The sequence below is a fragment of the Corythoichthys intestinalis genome, chromosome 6 (genome assembly GCF_030265065.1).
Source record: "Corythoichthys intestinalis isolate RoL2023-P3 chromosome 6, ASM3026506v1, whole genome shotgun sequence".
Classification (NCBI taxonomy): Eukaryota; Metazoa; Chordata; class Actinopteri; order Syngnathiformes; family Syngnathidae; genus Corythoichthys; species Corythoichthys intestinalis.
In genome coordinates this window covers 55,043,560-55,065,653 of record NC_080400.1, presented here as the reverse complement: position 1 = coordinate 55,065,653, position 22,094 = coordinate 55,043,560, and the positions used below count along the sequence as shown (strand labels likewise).

At 39.1% G+C, this 22,094-nt stretch overlaps 1 protein-coding gene across 2 annotated transcripts in view; it reads left to right on the top strand.

Annotated features, from left to right (window-relative positions):
- The window catches only part of cwf19l2 (CWF19 like cell cycle control factor 2), a 58,718-nt gene that overhangs the window by 11,447 nt on the left and 25,177 nt on the right, over positions 1-22,094 (top strand). For both annotated transcript variants that reach the window (XM_057839728.1, XM_057839727.1), the window contains exons 5-11: positions 1,012-1,131; positions 1,313-1,406; positions 9,011-9,126; positions 11,162-11,600; positions 14,904-15,126; positions 15,933-16,038; positions 18,699-18,800. In XM_057839728.1, coding sequence (XP_057695711.1) covers positions 1,012-1,131; positions 1,313-1,406; positions 9,011-9,126; positions 11,162-11,600; positions 14,904-15,126; positions 15,933-16,038; positions 18,699-18,800 — 1,200 coding nt within the window. The remainder of the gene's footprint in view (positions 1-1,011; positions 1,132-1,312; positions 1,407-9,010; positions 9,127-11,161; positions 11,601-14,903; positions 15,127-15,932; positions 16,039-18,698; positions 18,801-22,094) is intronic.

Genomic DNA, 22,094 nt, shown 5'->3' with positions numbered 1-22,094 from the left:
AATGACCTGAAAGGAGCTAGGACCACCATTTCTAAGTTTACTGTTGGTAATACACTAAGACGTAATTTTTTAAAATCATGCATGGCACGGAAGGTTCCCCTGCTTAAAACGGCACATGTCCAGGCCGTTTTAAGTTTGCCAATGACCATTTGGATGATCCAGAGGAGTCATGGGAGAAAGTGATGTGGTCATATGAGATCAAAATCGAACTTTTTGGTCTTAATTCCACTCATAGTGTTTGGAGGAAGAAGAATCCCAAGAACACCATCCCTACTGTGAAGCGTGGGGGTGGTAGTGTCATGCTTTGCCGATGTTTTTCTGCATATGGGACCAGACAACTGCACTGTATTAAGGAGAGGATAACCAGGGCCAGGTATTGTGAGATTTTGGGGAATGAGTCCTTCCCTCAGTTAGAGCATTGAAAATTGGTCGTGACTGGGTCTTCCAACATGAAAATGCCCTGAAGCAGACAGCCAGAATAACCAAGGAGTGGCTTTGTTAAAAACATATCAATGTTCTGGAGTGGCCCAGCCAGTCTCCAGACCTAAACCCAATAGAAAAGCTCAAACTCCATGTTTCTCAGTGACAGCCCAGAAATCTGATTGATCTAGGGAAGATTGAAGATTGTGAAGCTGTGCTGCCAAATCCTTGCTGCAGTGTGGGCAAATCGGGTAAAAAGTTACAGGAAACGTTTAACCTCTGTAATTGTAATCAAAGGCTACTGTACAAAATATTGAAATTGATTTTCTCAGGTGTTCAAATACTTAATTGCAGCAGTATAATATAAATACATTGTTAAAAAAATCATACACTGTGATGTCAGGATTTTTTTTAGATTGTTTCTCACAGTGGACAAGCACTTACCTTGAAAATTTCAAACCTGCCCATCATTTCCAAGCGGGAGAACAAATTGCAGGGTATTGAAGTACTTATTTTCCTCACCGTATAAGGTTTGTGTTTGATTTTACATCCACTGAATCTTGGATTTAATTTGCCTTTCTTTCTTTGTAGCGAGATGAATGGATGACTTTTGACTTTTTGGCCATGAAAACCACATCCACAGCACAGAAAAGAGCTGAGAAGGACCAACTGAAAGAAGAGGAGAGGGCCAAAGCTCAGGCCATTGAACAGGTGTGTTACGGTTAGCTTTATTCATTTCTTATACACAAAAAAACGTCAATTTTAGCCTAAGATCTGATTGGCAAACTGTCGATAGTGTAGATCCTCCCTTTGCCCAAAGTTAATACATTACTCACTGAAATATCAAGTTATAGTGAGTGTAAGTAAACATTAGCTCTATGTTTCACTTTAGGCTGGTTTGCACAAACTAGAACTTAACCCGTACTGGAAGGATGGTGGAACAGGTCTGCCCCCAGAGGAAAAGGCTGGTTCTGCTGCAACAAAAGGTACAATTATTCTCAAAGTACCACTTTTTTCTGTTAAGATTTTATTTCACAAAATAGAAAAACATGAGGTTAAACAAAAAAAATGTCTAAAATGCCTTTTTAAGATATACAGCATAGTGTGCTTTATTAGAATGACGTGTGTGCCCTACGAATGACTGGCGACCGGTTTAGGGTGTAGTCTGCCTTTCGCCTGAAGTTAGCTATGATAGGCTACAGTACCTGTTCAGACCATGGCAAGGATGAGCAGGTTTTGAAAATGGACGGATGGACGCAAAACGACAGTATAATTTTTTTTGTTTGTTTGTTTTTTTTGCATTAATTAAACTTATCAAAATGAATTAAATATCTTAAAATCTTGTTTATTTTATTAACACTTTGACATTACATTGGAGATTGTTTTTTCCATTTTAGTTGAGATGAGATTGACAGGAATGAATTTAAGAATAATACGTTTTAATAATACATAATAAAAGATTATGCTATTACTAGTAATTAAAATTGCTTGACACATTATCAGTGTTGAAACTAACACCATTACATTAACACCATCGTTACATTGCATGTATTTTTGCCTCAGAGTCCACATGGCTTTTCTCACTCTAAGAGAACACAGTAAGTCCCAGAAGACGTTATTGATTGGCTCACATAGGGAAAGATGTCAGTATAAGCCAATCAGAGACAGTCTGACAGAGTAGGGCGGGTCTTACTACTATGGCTGTACCAGAGCCGTATAAAGAGAGTCGCGACACTTGATGTCGCCGCAGGTGGTCACGTGGTTCCTGTAGGGTGTGGGTAGTTCCAAGCACAAGCAGCGCTGTAGTGGTTTTCAATGGAACTGACAGTGGTAATTGCGACATTTATGGGAAAATGGATAAAATCGCGTATCTATGTAGTATTATGATTTTGTCATTGCATTATAACATATATTTAAATGTGAGTTTTACATTTTGAGGGGTAAGGTGACAACTGAAAACTATGTAAACTGTTACGCAGAAGGGAACTTTCCCTTGCCTGGCACGGCCAGACTGTTCTCTCTGTATTTTTCAAACACTGAGAGAATAGTCTGGGATCCAGCCCACTAACGGCCTCTCGAGCAAGTACAAAATCAATCGTCAAATCAGATTCGTTTATTTGCATGACGTGTTCTTAACGAGCAACGTCACTCTTACGCGTTTGAAGTCGTCTCCACAACAACAGAGATGGCGAACAGGAGAGCCGAGAATATGTTCCAATCCACGGTAAAATCAGTTTAAAATGACCAAAAACACATCGACAGAAGTCATTGACAACAGTCTGTCTCGCACTAACCATGTTGAATAAACTCCGCTCTCCTCGTATGTTTACTTCTGTAAGCAAGTCCCTCGTCGTGTTCCTAACGTCACATCCGCCTGTTGCTGATTGGTCCACTCCGCTGTCTGTTTGCTGTGGCTTGCTGCGCCCTGGAAATTTTATCTGCTCAATGGTGGCCAGACTCATTAGCTGGAACAGTGATGAGTCTGGTATACCAGGCTAAACTCTCCCATGTGGAGTGAAAGTTTCATGTTTGTGTTAGTATTTGCATGAGAAATCGACTTTTACATTCAAATGCAAGATGATTTAGGTTTTTCTTTTTTCACAAAAATAATACTTTTTTTCCAGAGAATGTCTAGATTTCCTTGATTCACCTACCTGTGGTAAAATATTAAAGATAACACCAGAGGTTGCGCTAGACTTTTTCGTTGTCTGTCATTTTGACTGACAGTGTCATAAAAATCCGGTCATAATCTATTTTTACCTGTCACTTACATTTTTAAAATGATAATAATGACATATTCAATAGTATTTAGTTTTCATTCATTTTTAATTAATATTCTGTCTGAACAAGCTTAACAAGAGGCAAACAGACAGCGGAGTGCACCAATCAGCGACAGGCAGACGTGCCGTTAGCAAAGCGACGAGGGCAGGACGAGGAACTTGCGCGCGGAAGTAAACATACGAGGAGAACGGAGTTTATTCAACATGGCTAGCGCGAGACAGACTGTTGTCAATGTCTCGTGTCGATGTGTTTTAGCTCATTTAAAACTGAATTTACTGCGGATTGGAACATATTCTCGGCTCTCCCGCCATCCGCGTTGTTGTAGAGACGGCGCGCAAGAGTGACGTTGCTCGTGAAGAAAACGTCACGCAAATAAACAAATCTGATTTGTCGATTGATTTTGTACCTACTCGAGAGGCTGTGTCCCAGACTTTTCTCTCAGTGTTTGAAAAATACAGGGAGAACAGTCTGGCCGTGCCAGGCAAACACTCAGTTGCCTTGACATTTTTCCGAGTAAGGCCAACGACGTCATGCATCAAGAGAGACAATAGCTAATTAATATGCTCACTCGCCACCCTGTGGTCTGGGGTGTGAATTGCAACCTGTCAAAATGACGGATGGACTCCAGCTTTTTCCGTCACAGTTTTAAAAAACCGGTCAACGACGGAAAATATTCGGTTAACGCGACCCCTGGATAACACCATGTGTAACATAGTTTGTTCCCAAGCTCTAAATGGCACATCCTAGTTTGTTTCGTCGCATTGACATATAAAAACACTTTTGTTTCCCAAAAAGTTTGAGGTCACGACTTTTAAATTCTATTTTCCCACTTTTCTTTACTTTTGTACTTTCTAATGCTTATATACTGTATATGTGTGTACATTTCCCTTTTTATTTTATAGACTTAGTTGGACCTGAAACACAAAGAAATTACGTTTAACAAATATTTCCCGCTTAGCTCAAATTTTGAATATTAAAATTAATTTTAGCAAAAACAAACCTGTACCTTTTTAGAGGCATTTTTAATTTAATTTGGACCCAAGCAACACAAATAAAGTGACTTCAAGACGGGAACAAAATTTTATTATTTTCTGTAATATGGTGTAAACGGCACGGTGGCTGAGTGGTTAGCACGTCTGCCTCACAGTTCTGAGATCAAGGGTTCAATCCCGGGCTTCGGCCTTCCTGTGTGGAGTTTGCATGTTCTTCCCGTGCCTGCGTGGGTTTCCTCCGGGGACTCTGGTTTCCTCCCACATCCCAAAAACATGCATGGTAGGCTGATTGAACACTCTAAATTGTCCGTAGGTATGAGTGTGTGCCTGAATGGTTGTATGTCTCCTTGTGCCCTGTGATTGGCTGGCAACCAGTTCAGGGTGTCCCCTGCCTACTGCCCATAGTTCGCTGGGATAGGCTCCAGCACCTCCGCGACCCTCGTGAGGAAGAAGCGGCATGGAAAATGAATGAATGAATGAATGGTGTAATGTATAACAATAACAACTTATTACCCTTTGATAAAGAAAAACATTTTTTATTGAACAATTGGTGAAATTGGTGTCATGGTTCATTGTTTACACCTAACACAGGGTACCCGCGGGTTATTAAAAGTATTAAAAAAGCATTGAATTTAGTTTTCCATTATCAAAGGTATTAAAAGCATTAAATTAGCTGTCGTAAGTCTGGAATTTTTTCACCGTGGTTTTAATTTTCAAGAACATCTCAGTGCAACCTAAATTATATCCATGACAAAGTTTTTTTTTTTTAATCCATAACGAAGATTACGCGTAGAATTTTTACGATGCGCTGCACCTTGTGCGTGCGCGTCGTTAGCATCATTAGCATCAACATCACAACAGCAGGCAATCGCACAGTATTGTGTGCTAACGCAAGGAACTGCTCAGATGCCTTAGTTGTTATGTTTGACGAAAGCCTCAACAAGACAACCAAGTCCAAACAGTTGGACCAGCATGTGAAGTATTGGATCGGCGACCAAGTCGCATCCAGATACTTTGGGTCGCAGTTTATGGGTCATGCGAAGGCAGTGGACCTGCTTAACATTTCAAAGTAAGTTGCCAATTTCTCCAATTAAAATGGGTTAGATGTAATAATGTATTCATGCACGGTTTGCCTTTCGAATGAATGAATGTGAATTTCACAGTTTTAACTCAAGAGTTAGCCATGTTCAATGGGGTATTGGCAGGTGCACTAGCCTTAGCATGGATAAACCGGAGTCATAGATTCACCAACACTCTCAGATACACAACACGGTTGACACGTTTACATGGAGCCAAATATTCCAATTACAATCGGAATATTTGTTCAAACCGAATAAATGTGTTCCATATAAACACCTCATTCGGAATGAACAGGCCCAAACCGAATGGAATTTCATTCCGATTCACAGGGGTGGAATATTCCTTTTCCCAAACCGATTAGAAGTAAAGTTATATCATGTAAACAGGGAAGCGGAATGGTGTCTGGTTGCGTTCTTTCTGCACATGCTCCGTACTGACGTGGTGACGTCACTTGGTGACGTAAGTAACGTCACTTGCAACATGGCTTCCAAGCACACGCACAGCGCACCCACACAACTTTTTAAATGAACGGCGTGTCATTCTGAAGTTTTGTTTCCATTCGAAAAGTTAAAACAGCAGCTGATCTGACGATCGATCTCCATGTTTTGCAACGTGACGCTTTGTTTTGATTAATCTGCGCATGTCAGACGGCAGTTGTCAAATGTCCTTTCGGAATAAAGGCAGACACATGTAAACGCTGGATCGGAATAGATGAAGTGACATGTAAACAGCTGATGTGAAATTTCCATTCGGAATGATTTGAATCGGTATGAATAAAAGTCAGCATGTAAACGTGGCTACTGTCTATTATTGGAACGAGTGCGGGGTAACATACTAACGTTGATCTGAATAACATGGCATGGTGATAAGCAATTTATAATGTAGGTGATAGTAAAACACCTCCTGGTATATATAAATGTTTTTCTTGATTAAATAAGAGTATGGATTTTCTCTATCTGATTAAAAGAAATGTCTTCAACAACTAACAAAGGATTAACATGTGTTTTATATACTTCTTGTAATGTGATTAGAAAAAAACAATTACCAAGGGAAATGGTCACGTGTAGCTTTTTTATTTTGTGGTAATTAATGGTAAACTACTGCCATTTAGTGGCTGTTTTTTTAAACTTTCACTGCCAATTGCAAGCACTTTACAGTTAAGGTGGCCAATTTGAAAATCACCTACCTACCACCTTGACTACGTCCTCTTAAAAGGGAAACCTGTTGTATTGCAAATGTAATTTCTGAAGTTGCTTTACAATAATAGTGTAAAATCCATTTTATCCTGGGAAAAAAATGTGTTGTATGTGTTTTGTAATTGTATCTTCAATAAATGTGCATTCTTTTGTCAAACACACTTAGTAATTGAGGTTAAATTTGATGTTCAGTGCTTTATTTTTTTAATATGATTCAATATTATCTAAATAATGGGTGCGAGAAAAGTATTAATTTTAAGTTGAAATGGCATTAAAAAGGTCTTAAAAGTCTTGAATTTAGATTTATCAATCCTGGGGGGACCCTGTAACATTTTATAGATCAGTGGCCTTTGATGGTTGGTTGTGCAGCATGGGAAGAACAAGAACAGCAGAAAAAAATGGATGGCATGGTCAGCCGTCAAAACATGAAATAAAAGGCTTATTTAATATATTTTTTGCTATTTGAAACATGGGCTTCGTGCCCAAAGCCAGCAGGCACTAACAGCAGTCCCCAGCAGAAGCGGATCTAGAAAATGTGACCTAAAAAAAAAAACATTAGTATTCTATTATAAATTTTTGTTTATTGTTTGTTGACATCACTTTTCAATCTATACTGATCTCTAAAATATAATATTGTCAAACATTTTGGTGTAAAGAATACAGGTTGTCATGCATCGACTTGGTACTCTTCCATGAGGGTGATACCAAAGCTTACAAAATCGAGCTAATTAGCACGTGAAAGCCAGTCGTGCACCAATACTCACAAATATAGATGAGTGTGAACGTCATAAAGGGCCTCTGAAAGAGTTGAGAATTTAAAAGAGGTAGCGACTTAATGAATTTATCCCTGGCGATAATTTTCCAGTTTGCAGAGTCAGCTTAAAAAGTAGGAGAAAATCGCTCGTCACCTAGATAAAATATATGTATAACTACGCCACGCACATACCAATAAAGCTCAACATATACATTATAAAGCACCTCTTATAGAACATAGACTGTTGAAAATTCAAAACGGACCGTTTTTGTCATCAACTTACCTCCGAATATACTTGACAGCCAGCCATTCGTATGAATGCGGTCCGCCCTCGTTGAAGCCATGTTTGGGACTACCCGAGGCTCCGTAACCCGGAAAACCCAGAAGTAAAATCGTATAATGGATCCCTATGGGAGTGTCGCGACTCTCTTTATATGGCTCTGGGCTGTACTTGACAGTTGGGGGGGGGGAGTAACAACAAAAACGCTTTTTTAAGATTGTTTTATATATTTTTAAAAGTAACTTAAAGTAGTTACTTTTAGAAATTTTGATTGAATAAGAAGTAAAATAATTGGTTACGTTTTGCGAGAACTAACTATTATCTTTTCAAAAGTAACTTGAACAACACTGCACATTATTGAAACGCTGTCGCAGGAGGGGTTAGAAAAGTCAATAAATATAGCAACGTCGGAAATGAGACATTGACTTCGAAGCCTGAGTTATGCTCCTGCGTTGCGGCCGTAGCAACTACGGCGTCAATGAGCATTCGATAGTTCTGCGGCAAGGGAACGCGTTGCTCTGTAATTCACCGCCAAGCCACCAGAAGGGTGTGACGTTGTGTTTGTATGGTTTTGGGGGACTCTTGTCGACTTCCTTTAGTAACACCATTTACCATTTCCTTCCGGTTACACAACAATGCCAACAGAGACGGCACGCTTGGATGTGGATCTTCAGCTCATCAACATTGAAGAACAAATGTTGATCATAGAAATGCTGAGGCGCAGGCAACGCAGAAGACTGTTGCGGAGGTGGTCGTTAGCGCAAGAATGTTTGTAAATGGCGATTTTGTGCTGAACCGGAAACAACCATCTGAGTGGACCAATCACAGTCCATTTGCATCATGTCACCACGCGTTGACGCGACGCGTAGTCAGAATTTTGCGCAGCTGCACGTCAGGCTACGGCGGAGGGTTGTAATTCAGGTCTACCTTGACGGTGTAGGTCTGCCGCTGAATCATAACTCGGCCTTTACTCTTTTACTTTTTTGCTGTTGCTGGACATTTTTCTCTTTGTTCTGCAAAGTTTGTTTCAGTTGTGCAAATCCTTATAAATCTGGATTTTTTTGTTGCTTGTAGCCCTAAACACATTCACTGCTTTTGACAGTTATAGACATTAAGTGGTCATGTTTCACTGCCATTGACGGCAATAGACGTCTAATCCAATGTGACTTAGGCTCCTGTTAGCCCTCCCAGTCCAAATGGATTGGACGTCTATCTGCATCAAACGCAGCCAATGAGGTAACGTAAAAAAAACTTTATTGATTCCAATCCTCTGAAAATCACGTGATCTTACGGAGGACACCCCTAATCACGGCTCACTTTTTTGTTATTTGATCAATTATTGTCGCAAAATGCCATTTCACAAAATCGTTTACTCTAATTTATGTCCCAGTTGTTGGTTCTTCACATTTTTGTAATCAAATTCAGGCACAACATACTAAAGTGTCCAGAGAGAAAGTAGCCTTTTTCAGTTGAAAACACTCAATTTTAAAAATTTATCTTTCAACAGTTTCAGTGGTGAATGATGGCGGTCTGAGCTGGCTCAGAAAGAGCTACCAAAGAATGAAGGAGCAGGCAGAGAGAGAGCAGCGCAGCCTGAACGATGTGGTGGCGGACAGATATGGAGTAAGGACTTAAGGGTGACACACTTTAAATTATACACATACTGTGATCCCTTGCTACTTCGTGCTTCAAACGTCCAGCCTTCAGTCCATCGCGGATTTTTCCCCCCCCCCAAAAAAAAAAAAAAATTACAGTATTTTATTTAAAAATGTTAAGATATATGCATGTATACATGTAAAAATCATTGTTTTCTTTTATATACTGTATATCTCATTTGCGTCATAATTATTATGTTTGCAGTGCTTAAAAACAGTTTATTAAAGTATACATATACAGTGGTACCTCAACTTACGAAATTAATTGGTTCTGGAAGTAGTTTCATAAAGAGATGTATTTTCCATGTAAGTGCCCTAATCTCTTCCAAGCCACTCAAAATTCAGACATAAATCTTTTATAATGCATAAAAATGCATCAAAACATGTAACAAATACATGTTACATTTAGGCATGTGCCGGTATGAGATTCTGACGGTATGATAACCTTAAGCCAAAATATCACTGTTTTGCGGGATCACGGATTGCAATTACAGCTCTAAAAACTGTTACTTTGAGATTAGGATTAAAAAAAAAAAAATCCATTGGACAGGATTTTTACTTTTCAAAACATATTAGCAAATGGGAATATAAGTATCATGTTAATTTAAAAAAACAACAAAAAATAACTGAAATATTCTAAATAAAATTAAATGCAGTCCTTTAGGTGAGCTACAGCTCAACATATGCACACACACACTCTTTCTCAACACAGACAGTAGCCAGAGAGAAAAAACCCACCATGTTTTACCACCGCTAGACACACTAAACACGCTGGATTTCACTCTCATAGCTGGTGGGAAAAGTACATGACAGTTTTTACTAACCTTTAATTTTGTATAAATGCGAAATCATATTGGTGGTATTGACTTCTCGGCAGCCACCCTCCGCAAACATGTTTTACATGTCAGTTGGCCCTCCTCATCTAAGCCGTGGCCATCTGTAACTTTTCTGTAGCCGAACTATTCCCATACTAGCAATTTTGTTTTCTTTGCCGGGGGGAAAAAGTTCAGGAGTTTCACGTCCTCTAGCCATCGTGTAGCACAGCTGACTCACTGACACTGAGCAACACCTGGTGGGGGAGGGTTGAGCCTTGCAGCTACAAGTGAGGGATTTCTCACTTCACTTTTGGGTCATAAAAAATATGTAATACCTAAGGGATAGTATGATAGAAAATGTTGCAGTTTTGAAACAGTGATGTTTTCATACCACCTTGAAACCAGTAATTGGCACATGTCAAGTTACAATGAGTTTATTGCACAATAAACATTAAATCAGAGTTGTGCATCATGTTAAAAAAATCCAGAATAAAGAACAAAAGGTAATACACGCATGTAAAGCTGTTGGAACACGAGGGGTGAATGAAGAGGACGCTGCGGTACATACAGTAGAAGTCTCTTTTAGCCAATTGGATGCCAGGAATGTTAGGCAATTGCCAATGGCAGAGCATCTATAAATACATTACATTCAGTAAACTCTAGGAGCTGCGAGTACCAAGCATACTGTATATTTGCCTTTCGTACCCTGAAATTTCCTTTGTAACAGGGGGCAATATTTTCCCCTGTATTAACCTGAAAATTCTGTATGTAGAGATGTTGATTAGTAGAGGTACCAATTTACATATTTTAATACAATTACATATTTATAAGTTTGTTTGTTTTTTAATTTTGGGGGAAAAGGGCTAAACATGTCTTGTATGAATCTCTTCCCAGTGCTCTTAAATCTAAATAAATAATAATAATAAAATCTGAATACATTTACCCCCCACCCCGATTAAAAAAAAAGTTTTTTTAATTTAAATAAGCGCCACCTCTAATTCTCAGATTTTTTATGTTTCGCGGGGTGGGTGGGTATCCTATTTAATTGCAAAAAAATGAGGTCTCTGCACAGCTGATAACTGAAAAGCCAGCAAGCTATTTGTAGTTTACAAGGCGATGCTAACACAAAGACACATCTTGTTTGGAAGCACTCAAACACTCAACATTTTCATGTTTTTTATTTTGCAGTCGATGGAGGAATTCCAGCAGCGACTTGCCGAAGCAGAAAAAGCTGTTTATGGATACAAAAGCAGAGGGGAAGGGGAAAATATGTCGAAAAGCAGGCAGTTTGAAGGAAAAGAGAGCAGAGAGAGGTGGCGGAGAAAAGGGGAAGAGATGGAGAGTGATCGGTGGAGAAGATATGAAAGACACTCATCACCTCTGTCCCATGAGCGGGGAGGCGATCAGGAAAAAGTGAGAGATCAAGATAGTGAAAGAAACCCAAACAAGGACAAAGACAGATATAGGGAGAGAGAGAAGGAAAGGGATGAAGAGAGAGAAAGAAGCAGGTATAGAGCGAGGTCCAGTGTTACATCCTCATCTGAGAAAAAATGCAATCAACGTTCCTCCTCTCTTGGGTCACTGAAAGGCCGTTTCCTTAAGCCCTCAGACGATGACGACAGCAGAGGTGAGTTAATATCATCTTTTTGGACTAGAGATAGAGCTCTTTTTTTCCCTTCGAGATTTATAGAATAACAAGCCTTAATGTGAATCACATAAATTTTCTGTTTGCTAGAAATCGTAATCCCCTTGGCATCGGATTTACACAGAAGATTGTCCAAATTCATGTTTCTGCCTCAACACGTGGACATAATTGTTGGCACTCTTTTGGACCAAATGATAACTGATATAACTTTAAAAACGTTATCGTAAATTCAATAAATCTATATACTGAAAATCAGTGTTGTTTTCGTCAACGATGACGATAACGAAAATATTTTGTCGACGAACAATTTTTTCATGCTGATGACGAGCTAAAAACGTGTCCGGGGAGACTAAGACATAACGAGACAAATGCCAGTTTTCATCTGATGACGTGACATGAAAATCTGCTATTGTTTCCATTATAAGTTCACAATGTGTGACATTTTATGATCGTATGTGTAGTTAAAACGCATCGTAGCGGTGTTTGGTCGTGTCACTCATGTGATGCGCTGCACCCCCCCCCCCCCCCCACACTGACTTATCGCCGTCCTCTCCACGCTCCAGACTTGTGACAAATGTCAGGGGCTGCTTGGTAAATTTTCTCATCTTGGCTAGACATGGCGTGTTGCTTTAGCCTTTAAAGGTGTGCTGAGTGATCATCACACACTAAATGTAACTTGTAGCGTTAGCATAGCGTTCGTATTAGCATTAGCATTTAGCGCGGTGAGTGTCATTTTAAACTCGTTTCGCTGACTAAAACTAAACGAAGACGAACACTTTTTTTAAAGGGTTACTAAAATATGACTGAGACTATTTAGTATTTTTGTCCAAAAAAACTAAAGACGAAAATTAAAAGGGCTGTCAGAAACAACACTGTTGAGAATTAGCTAATGAATTCAAATTAGGTATTAATGTACAGTTGCATGAAAAAGTTTTGGCAAAACCATGTGCATGCCACAGTATACCTTAATTGGTGACCAATAAAAACATCAAGTGGAATGCAAACGTTTAGACATGCCCAGACATTTCATTTCACTGTATTTTGTAGTCCATCTCAAAGTCAAAAGTCCGCTTTATTGTCATCTTCTTCATACGCACTGGTCATACAAAGAAAACGAAATTACGTTTCTCTATCTCAGTGCTTCTCAATTATTTTCTGTTACGCCCCCCCAAGGAAGACGTAAATGTTTCGCGCCCCCCCCAACTCTCTGCCGCCACTGTAAATAGTATCATTTGTCTATAATATAACTATTATAAGTACGCCTCAGCCTAACATTGTGTCCTTTTTTTCTATTAAAGAAAAAAAGTAACATTGATCAACTTATAATAAAGTATAACTTTATTAACATTGTTTTGCTTGTAACAGAATAGACTTAACGCGCATCAATTTGCCTGAAGTAAAAAAAATAAAAAAATAAAAAAGTCACATCCAAACTAAAAATACACTCAAGGTCATTTTTGACCATTTGATACTGAAAAATAAAATGTAATAAAATCAGTAAATAATAACAAATTCAAATTGATTAGAAACATTTACTCTTCAAGACAACATGCCAAAAAAATTTGACCGAAAAAAACAAAACTGAATAGAAGGGGGGGAAAAGTGTCTTTGGACAGAAGGAAAGTTTTTATTTTCGCTGATTCACCACAGTGCTCACTGGTTTACTGATATAACACTGACAAAGCAGGACGATTGTGACAATTGGCAATATTCGGCACGTTTTCGCTGAAAAACAATCAAGCGGCTTATCAATGAGATTGAGGTCTAATGTCTTTTAAGTGGCGTCTTAACTGATTTGGCTTCAGACTCTCCGCTATAATCATTTTTAGACTCAGCAAACAGTGGTCTTTCCTCATTTCCCACTATATTAAAAGTCAAAGCCAAAAGGCAAACGGCCCGAAAAAAGCGCATTCTCGGCGGCCGAGGGAGAACCGTAGGTGAGGGCGGTGGTCGTGACGATCCCAGGCCGAAAACGGCACTTCTCGGCCGGACACGTGAGAACCGGAGAAGACAGTGGGTCGCAGCGTGAGTCCAGCTCTACATGAGTCTCTTCCGTGTGCTCTTGCTTACCTTCAAAAATACTGCACGCACTTTGAAAATGAGAGCGCCACTGCCACCCACGGAGTGGATGTGCAAGTACACGTTATTCTAGTACGGCCCCAAAAAAAAAAAAAAAAAAAAAAAAAGCATGTTCCCCGAGGTCACTCGCGCCACCCCTGGCATCGCTCTGCGCCCCCCTGGGGGGGGGGGGCGCCCCGCCCCCCACCATTTGAGAAGTACTGCTCTATCTCATATCACATAACACAGGATTAACATAAGTAAAACATACATACATTACATTGGAACTCAAACATTACTGATAACAATAATAATAAAGTGATGTAGTTACAGGCAACAATTCAGACAGTCCATTGTTGTGTATTGCAAGGCCCAAGGTGTTCTTATGAGGTAGTAGATTGAAGATTAAAGTGCTCTGTGAGTGTATGTGTGCAAGTTAATGATGGGAGGCAAGGGAAGGGAGTTCAACATCCTAACGGCCTGATGGATGAAGCTGTTTGTCAGTTTGGTGGTTCTGGAACGGTGGCTCCTGTACCTCCTTCCAGAGTGCAGCAGGTTGAAAAAGTTGTGCGCAGGGTGTGTCACATCCCTCAAGATCGTGAGAGGCTTGCGAGTGAGGCGGGTGGTGTAAATGTTCTGCAGGGAAGTCGTTTTTTTCCCTCCTTTTTTTCCATAAACAGAAGGACATTGACAATATTCAAGGTGTATGATAAATTCTATTACTTTTAATGTGTATGTTTGACCAAGTATGGTAGAAACACACATGGAATTTGTCTCCTGTCTCCTTAAGACACCCCAATATAACATAAAAAAAGCCACTGTAGTAAGAATACATTTAAGACATAACACATAAGTACAGAGATCTATTTAGCCATTTAAGGACAAAAGTACTGCAAAGGTGTGCTGTGCAATGACAGCAGTACAAGTGGTGAAGAAATTTGTCATATGAATATAAAGTAACCCGAAATACAGGACTGTGGTATAGCGACAAGAATGTAACTGATGCAGTCGTTGCTTAAAACAAAGGGAAAGTAGTGTGATCAACAGTATTGAAGTGTGGCAGTAGTAATTTGTACACCAATTTGGTTTAGATAGTTTCATTCTTTTAAAATTGTGCAAACAGTATGGGAAGGACCTTTTTGTTCTTCAGCATTTTGCTGAATTTCTACGTGATTGTAAACACTCATTGCTTTGAGAGTCTCAACATGCTTTGTATTTGCTGTGCAGCTCATGGACCCCCTCCTCATAGAGGTCAGTCATTTACAGGATTTTTGAAACCTAACTTGGATGATGAAGACTCTGGTCCACGAAACATGAGTGGTATGGTCTGGAGGAAAGGTGGCAGTCTTGCTAATGAGCCTGATCACATGGAAAAGGAGAAAGTGCGAGATATTGCAAAGTCAACCCCAGCTCCTTGTGACAAGACAGCAGCTGCAACAATAAAATCAAGGTCAGTTTTCTTCTGTACAAAAGAAAGAAATGTGTTGAATTAACTATTATCATCCATTCAATTTCTTCTGACCATACTGAGCAGTGTTTCTACTATTTTCATTTTTCAATAAGACTGCTACATGAGATGAAAATGCATTTTTGTTTAATCTGTTGCATTTAAAAATTCACCGTCATCTATTGTCTTGGACATGTATCATTTATCTTCAAATATCTTGCAAAATGCGGTCTTAAATGTTTTACTGTTCATCAAGAACACAGAATCCACTTTTTTTTCCTCTTTGCAATGCAATCTCTCCGATGCCAGGTGATGAACACATTATCAAGGTCGTTATAGACATTCTTTGTTTTATTTCTGTTACCTAATTTGGGTAAAGTGGCAAACAGAATCCCTGCTGCATGAAGAGTTTACATGGTCCTTGCTCCATTACATTCAGTAATGAGAAGTGAAACAACCCAGAACATGGTTTAACAGATGTTAATGAATCACAACAGATAAACATAGTGAGAGATTAGAAAAATTACAATTACAGTAGATGGTTATGTTAAAATGAAACACTTAAATTCCCACATTGACTGAAAGATGACATATTACTGTAATTGTGCTAAATAGTATGTCTGAAATAAGTAGCGGACAAAGACCTTGTGTTGGGATTTTTTTGCTGACATTTTTCCCCCTGTAAATCAATTATATCAGCTGTGCCAAGTGTCAAATTTAGCTTTTAGTGTTATGTATCGTATGTTGTTGTTTTCAGCTATCATATTAATATTTATTCTGTAATGTTTTGATTTTGTGCTTCCTTCAAGTGAGAGTGGCAGTGATGAAGAGGTGGAAGAGCTTCCACTTCTCTCCGAGGAAGAGATGAACAAACTTGGCGCAAAGCTAGTGAAGGCTGAGATAATGGGTAACACTGTAAGTTCGCAACATACATTTTACCATTTGAATGTGTTCACTATAACTCACTCCCAAATGTCTTTGAACATGATTGCGTAGATCAGTTTTGCAATAAAGAGGTTTCAAGCACGCATCCACCTCCACCTTCCCTACACTGCACAGCAATCGAAAACTCATTTCTGTGCGGTTAAGCACTGTGCATAAAAGTATGGATTTGCGTTTTTTGGTACTTAAAGGTACAACATCTCTGAGACTTTCTTGGCTTTTTGACACTTAAAAGTCACTCCTCATTTAATCTTGATTCTCATTAACTTCCGCGGTTTTGCCTTACTTATTCATTCATTCATTCATTCATTTTCCATGCCGCTTTTTCCTCACGAGGGTCGCGGAGGTGCTGGAGCCTATCCCACTTAAACATTAGTAAATGCAGTAGCTGTCAGGGAAATTCAATTTTGAACTCCAAGACAATTGTCAACTCAATAGCTCAATGAGAAATGAATCAGACCAACCAATGGATTGCCTGCTTCAAAGACTTTATAAACATGATATATCAAGGGTACAAAATGATATGATTCAGCCAGGAGCTGTGATCACCCAGAAGTACAAAGAAGTACAATAGAGGCTGGAAATTTATACTGTTGAAAGGGCGTTACCCAAGGATGCTTACTGTGAAACAATACCTATGAAAACGAAAGTGAAACTAAAGTATCAACTCTGGTGGTTTACCACAGAAAAACATTGTGACTTACAGCCTTGAGTACCTGGCCGTAGCTGGCACCAAAAGGGAGTTAACAGGCGTTAAATAATTTTTTGAATTAATCACGTTAAAATATTTGACGCATTTAACGCAAGCGCGGAATGCCCGCTCATGCATCCCATAATCCCACTGTTACGTCCCACGGACGGCTCGCTAAGGGCGTAACATAAAACGAGCCACACACACAAGTTGCAAGTGGTCACAAATTTATTCACACAAGTCGAACAAGCAATGAACAAAATATAAAAAATGCGGAAGAAGCTGGCTTCAGGGTACGCCCAGGCCAAAACAACAAACAAAATGAAACTACACTTAAACCCCACCTGCTAATTAAACCCTGATCGTAAAAAGGAAATAACAAAAAGGCAGCCACTACCCGGGCTTCTGCACGAAACAATACGGGTTGAACGAAAACGGCAGTTTACCTTTACTGCTGCGGTGCTCTTATTTACAGTGGTGAACAAAAACGATCCAATAACGAATGAACACAAAATACCTCACCGAAAAAGCGGGAGTGTAACAAAATAGCGATCAAATGCATGAATGGCGAGCAAACAAAGGAGGTACACGGCACGTATGCTGTCAAAATGCGAACTCTCAGAGTGTTGACTGTAAAATGACGAGCGGTCAGATGACTTTTGTTAACACTGCCTTTATTTGGTTAACAAGACTCAGGCACAATACAACACACACGCGGGGATGTGAGCTCAAACAACGGCCTAATAGTTGTATCGGCTTAGCTGCCGTAAAGCAAGTGTCTTTATTGCCGCAAATGTAAACAAAGCGCTGCACAATGGATACATGACAGACAGCGGCTAGTTTTTGAAGTTGGCGCCCTTCCTCAGGTGGCCTATCAGCGGCGGCGGCGACGTCTGCCCGTCCGGTGTCAATCAGAGTACGTCATGTTGGGAGGGGAAGCAGCCAGCTGGCGGACGCGATGATCAGCTGACTGACAGTCTCAAAAAAGATAACAATTAAACGGCCAGGGCGTTGCAACACTCAGAAGTGCAGTGAGCAGCGTGGGTAACGGTTAAATGTAAACATGGAAGAAAAGCAGGTTGGCCCTCTGGGTGGGGAATTCAAATTAAAAAAGAATATAAATGGAACAACTCTCAGAAAATGTAAGTTGGTTTACCTCAGCGACTGGCTAGAGGATGAGTAGGGAAGAGGGCCACATTTATGTGTACACTACACATACTTTGCACACATTATAAGTAATACTGTTTTTGTTACTGTTCTAAGGCTCTGTTGTGTGTTTGTTTTTGCAGAGAAAAAGAAAATGTCTTCAAAAGAAAGAATGTTAATGTTAATGCCATGTTGTTGATTTATTGTTGTAATCAACAAATACAGTACTTATGTACTGTATGTTGAATGTATATATCCGTCTTGTGTCTTTATCTGTATCTTTCGAGTCCAAAAATAATTTACAGAAAAATATGGCAAATTTTAGAGATGGTTTGAATTGCGATTAATTACGATTAATTAATTATTAAGCTGTGATTAACTCAATTAAAAATTTTAAGCGTTTGACAGCCCATACTTTTCGAGGCTTTGGTCATAAAGTTACTATGAGAAACTTGAAACTGTTCAGTGTTGCAACTGTTCAATTTTGCACATCAGATATTTCCTTTAAAGAAAAAGTGTTGGCCAATGTTATTTATTTGTATTTTGTTTTTCAAAATATCTACATTTCAGAATATTGTATTTTTTATTTTTGAGCAGAATTCTAGCTTTGTATAGGCTGTTCCTATTGTTGAAAGCACAAAAGTGTGTAACAAACAACTAGCACATTTATATTTTACATTGTGTTTTCTTACTGTTCCGAAAATGAAGCGAACCGTAACCTCAAAACCGAGGTACGTACCGAACCAAGATTTTTGTGTACTGTTACACCCCTAGTATTTATGTGTCTCTGTTTCAGGCCATGGTTGAAAAGCTAAAGGCACAGTTGGATGCAGCTCACAAAGCCAAAGAGAGCAACAATGCAAGAAAGAAGCTCCACGAAACTGCAAAATCAACACAGGTCTGAATATCCACTGTTAATTATGGTACACTGGAAATTTAGAAACAATCATCAAAATATTTTAAAACCCAACATTTAAGATAATTTTGTATTCTTTTTTTATGGTGTCAAGAAAGAACCTAAAAATTAATGTTTTTTCGAATTGTCAAAATTGTTTTGTTCCCACTTGATTGTGATTGATTGTCTGCCTTTGATTGACAACCCATTCATGTCTAGTCTTGTCCTCAGTCAATCAAAAGTCAGCCGGAGCATTTCAGCTTCCCACAACACTGAAAAAGATAACGTTCATAGAAATAAAGAGATGGACCCGAGTGAACAAAATATTGACACCCAATAACGGAACAGGATTGTTATTCAGTCATTCATCTTCCAAGCCGCTTATCCTCACGAGAGTCACGGGGGTGCTAGAGCCTATCCCAGCTAAATATTGACAGTAGGCAGTAGGAGTGGGTCCCTTTGGGTACCTCACGATACGATACAAGGCTCAAGATAACAGTTAACTTACGATATGGCGATACAACAATTATCAATACATGGGTCAGGAAATCATTAGACAACATACAATATATTGCTTTTTGGTCACATCCGGTGGATTTTGGGGCATTTCTGGGTCATTTCCTGTTTATTATGGGGCATTTATGGATCATTTCCTGTTGATTTTGGGTTACTGAACCCGAGGTGACCCGGGAATGTCCCCAAATGAATAGGAAGTCACTTAAAATTATGAGAGAGTGACCCCTAAATGCCCTAAAATGAACATGAAGTGGCCTATAAATTCCCCCAAAGCTGTGAAGACTGGATCTGAATTCCTTGAATCAGTGTCATTGATGGTAAAAATGGATTTGATGTCCAGCGCTCTGAATGGCAGCCAATAACCTAACACATGCCCTATCCTAGTGGAAGGTTTTGGTAGCAACCTGTTCTTTTTCCCCCTGAACAGGGACACCTTTTTAAAACAATATATGACACAAAATGACATTTGTTCATAGGTAAGCTGCACTGGACAATAAGCCGCAGCTGTCGTCACTGTATTATGGGATATTTAGAACCATAAGATATTAACTGGTAACACTTTATTTGACAACGGCATCATACGACAGTTATAAGAACAAATGAACCACCATGAAGCGTTGAACCAATTGGCTGCTAACCTTTGGCCATCACTGCTCCCTAGTGGGAGACAGTCAACCTCTGCTGTCAACACTGTTGTTGTCCAACATGCCACCTAGCATGCATTGCATCAAAACAGATTTACATAACAATCAAAATTCACGGTCTGCGCTAATTATTTCTTCAGTTACTGTTCTAGCTGTTTCATTAATTGCTAGTTATGGTATTTTGTAACACTATATTTGACAGTGGTGCCATGAGACTGCCCTTAGACAATCATAATTATGACATGACACTGTCATGAGCAATAATGAATGCTTATACCAGATGTCATTTAGTGTTATCCGGTAAATTATCCCACTTTTGAATGGACGTAAAAGATCCTAGCTAGAAATAAATGGAGTTAGTGACATAATAAATCAACAAATAAGCCGCACTGGACACATAGTCCAAAAATTAGGGTATTGTCATTTGTCACACCATAAGTTGGCACTGGGCAGGGTACACCCTGTATTGGTTGCCAGCCTATTGCAGGCAACAGTGTCAAACAACAATAGAAGTCAAACAACCATTCACTCACACATTATTACCTAGGGACAATTTGGAGTGTTCAATCAGCTTGCCGTGCAATTTTTGGAATGATGGTGGAAACCAGGAAGCCCTGAACCTGTGATTTAACCAATAATCACAGAACTGTGTGGTGGACGTGCAATCCACTCATCCAAGTGCTGCCACTGGATTGTCATATTTAGATTTTTTTTCCCCCTAGTTTTTTATTTCCATTTTGTAGCTGTGCACACAGAATATTGTTGGTAATTCACGTCATGAGCGGAGAGTTATGAATTCCTCCAACCTCCTCAGCCGCATTACTATTGATGTTCATGTGCGAGTCCAAATTGTGAGTAGTGGTATGCAAGTTAGGACAGATTAATTGTAACTGTGATAAAGTCCACTTTGCAACTTCTCAGAAAAGAGCAATGGTTCTTAAATTTTAGTGCACTTATCAGCTAAGAGGTTCTTCAAGCCTCAAAGTGATGGAGTGCTCTTGACCTGCGCTTATTCAGCGTGCTCCCAGTCTGTCTTGTTATGGGAGCGCTTTGGATTGTCTACATATTTAGCAGCTTTGGCTAGAGTTCATATTTACTTTCCAGCCCAAATGTGCGCAGCTTCGTAAGACCTACCTCATGACTGAGGACATGATACTATATGTTCTGTATCTTCTTTTCTTATTTCATCTTTTCATCTCAGTTTTTTAAATGTGTTGCTGAGTGACTAAATTTGATGCAAAAGTAACTTGTAGAAAAGAAAATGGTAAAAACAAAGTATGGCTACAAATTATATTTTCAACAGAAACAAGTTACATTTTCTTCAAATTCAAGTTGCTTTTGCTGCAATTACAAAGTGGATTTGTACAACTACAAGCTATTTCCTCAACTACAAAATGTTTCTTTTGGCTCTTGAAGTTGATATTAAATTAATATTCAGTAATATCCACGTCGGGTTTTTCTTCCTCGAATTTGAGTCAATTCACATTTTGCTTTCAATGTGAAAGTAGATGCTTTCTGCCTTTGTTTGAGAGCTGGACCAGTTCAGCAGAGCAGTGATTCGTATTGACCATTAGATGCCTCCAAAGTAATATGCTTGGGATTTGTTATGTGAGCAGATAATTTGCATTCATGGTGCAAAAATTAAATGAACAATAAATAATTGAAAAATAATGAATTATAAATTCATTACATATAACTACTGTGTTACCAGAAAGAAATAGTCGCTAAGAAAACTAAAATGTAATAAAATACAAAAGTCTGTGCAAAAGCCCAGCAAAATGTATCTTGGGAATTGTCATTGCATTGGCATGTCCTTTGATTGCCTGCCTGTATTTGTAAAGCTTTAGCCCCCCTACTATTGGCTCTTTGGGGAAATTACTGTAAGCTTGATTTAATCGTGAATGATTCCATTTATTCAATTATGGACATTTTAGCTCATTTCAATTTATTTTATTCATATGGGACATTTATTTTTTATAACATCAATTGAACCTGTTCTTATTTTTCACAGTATGTTTGTTTTATTTGGAAAACCTTGAAGTTGTTACATTTATCATTATTAAAGGATCCACTGGGGCATCACAATGCCCCAATTAGCAACAACATGTGAAGTGCACGACTGCATATATCGGCATCG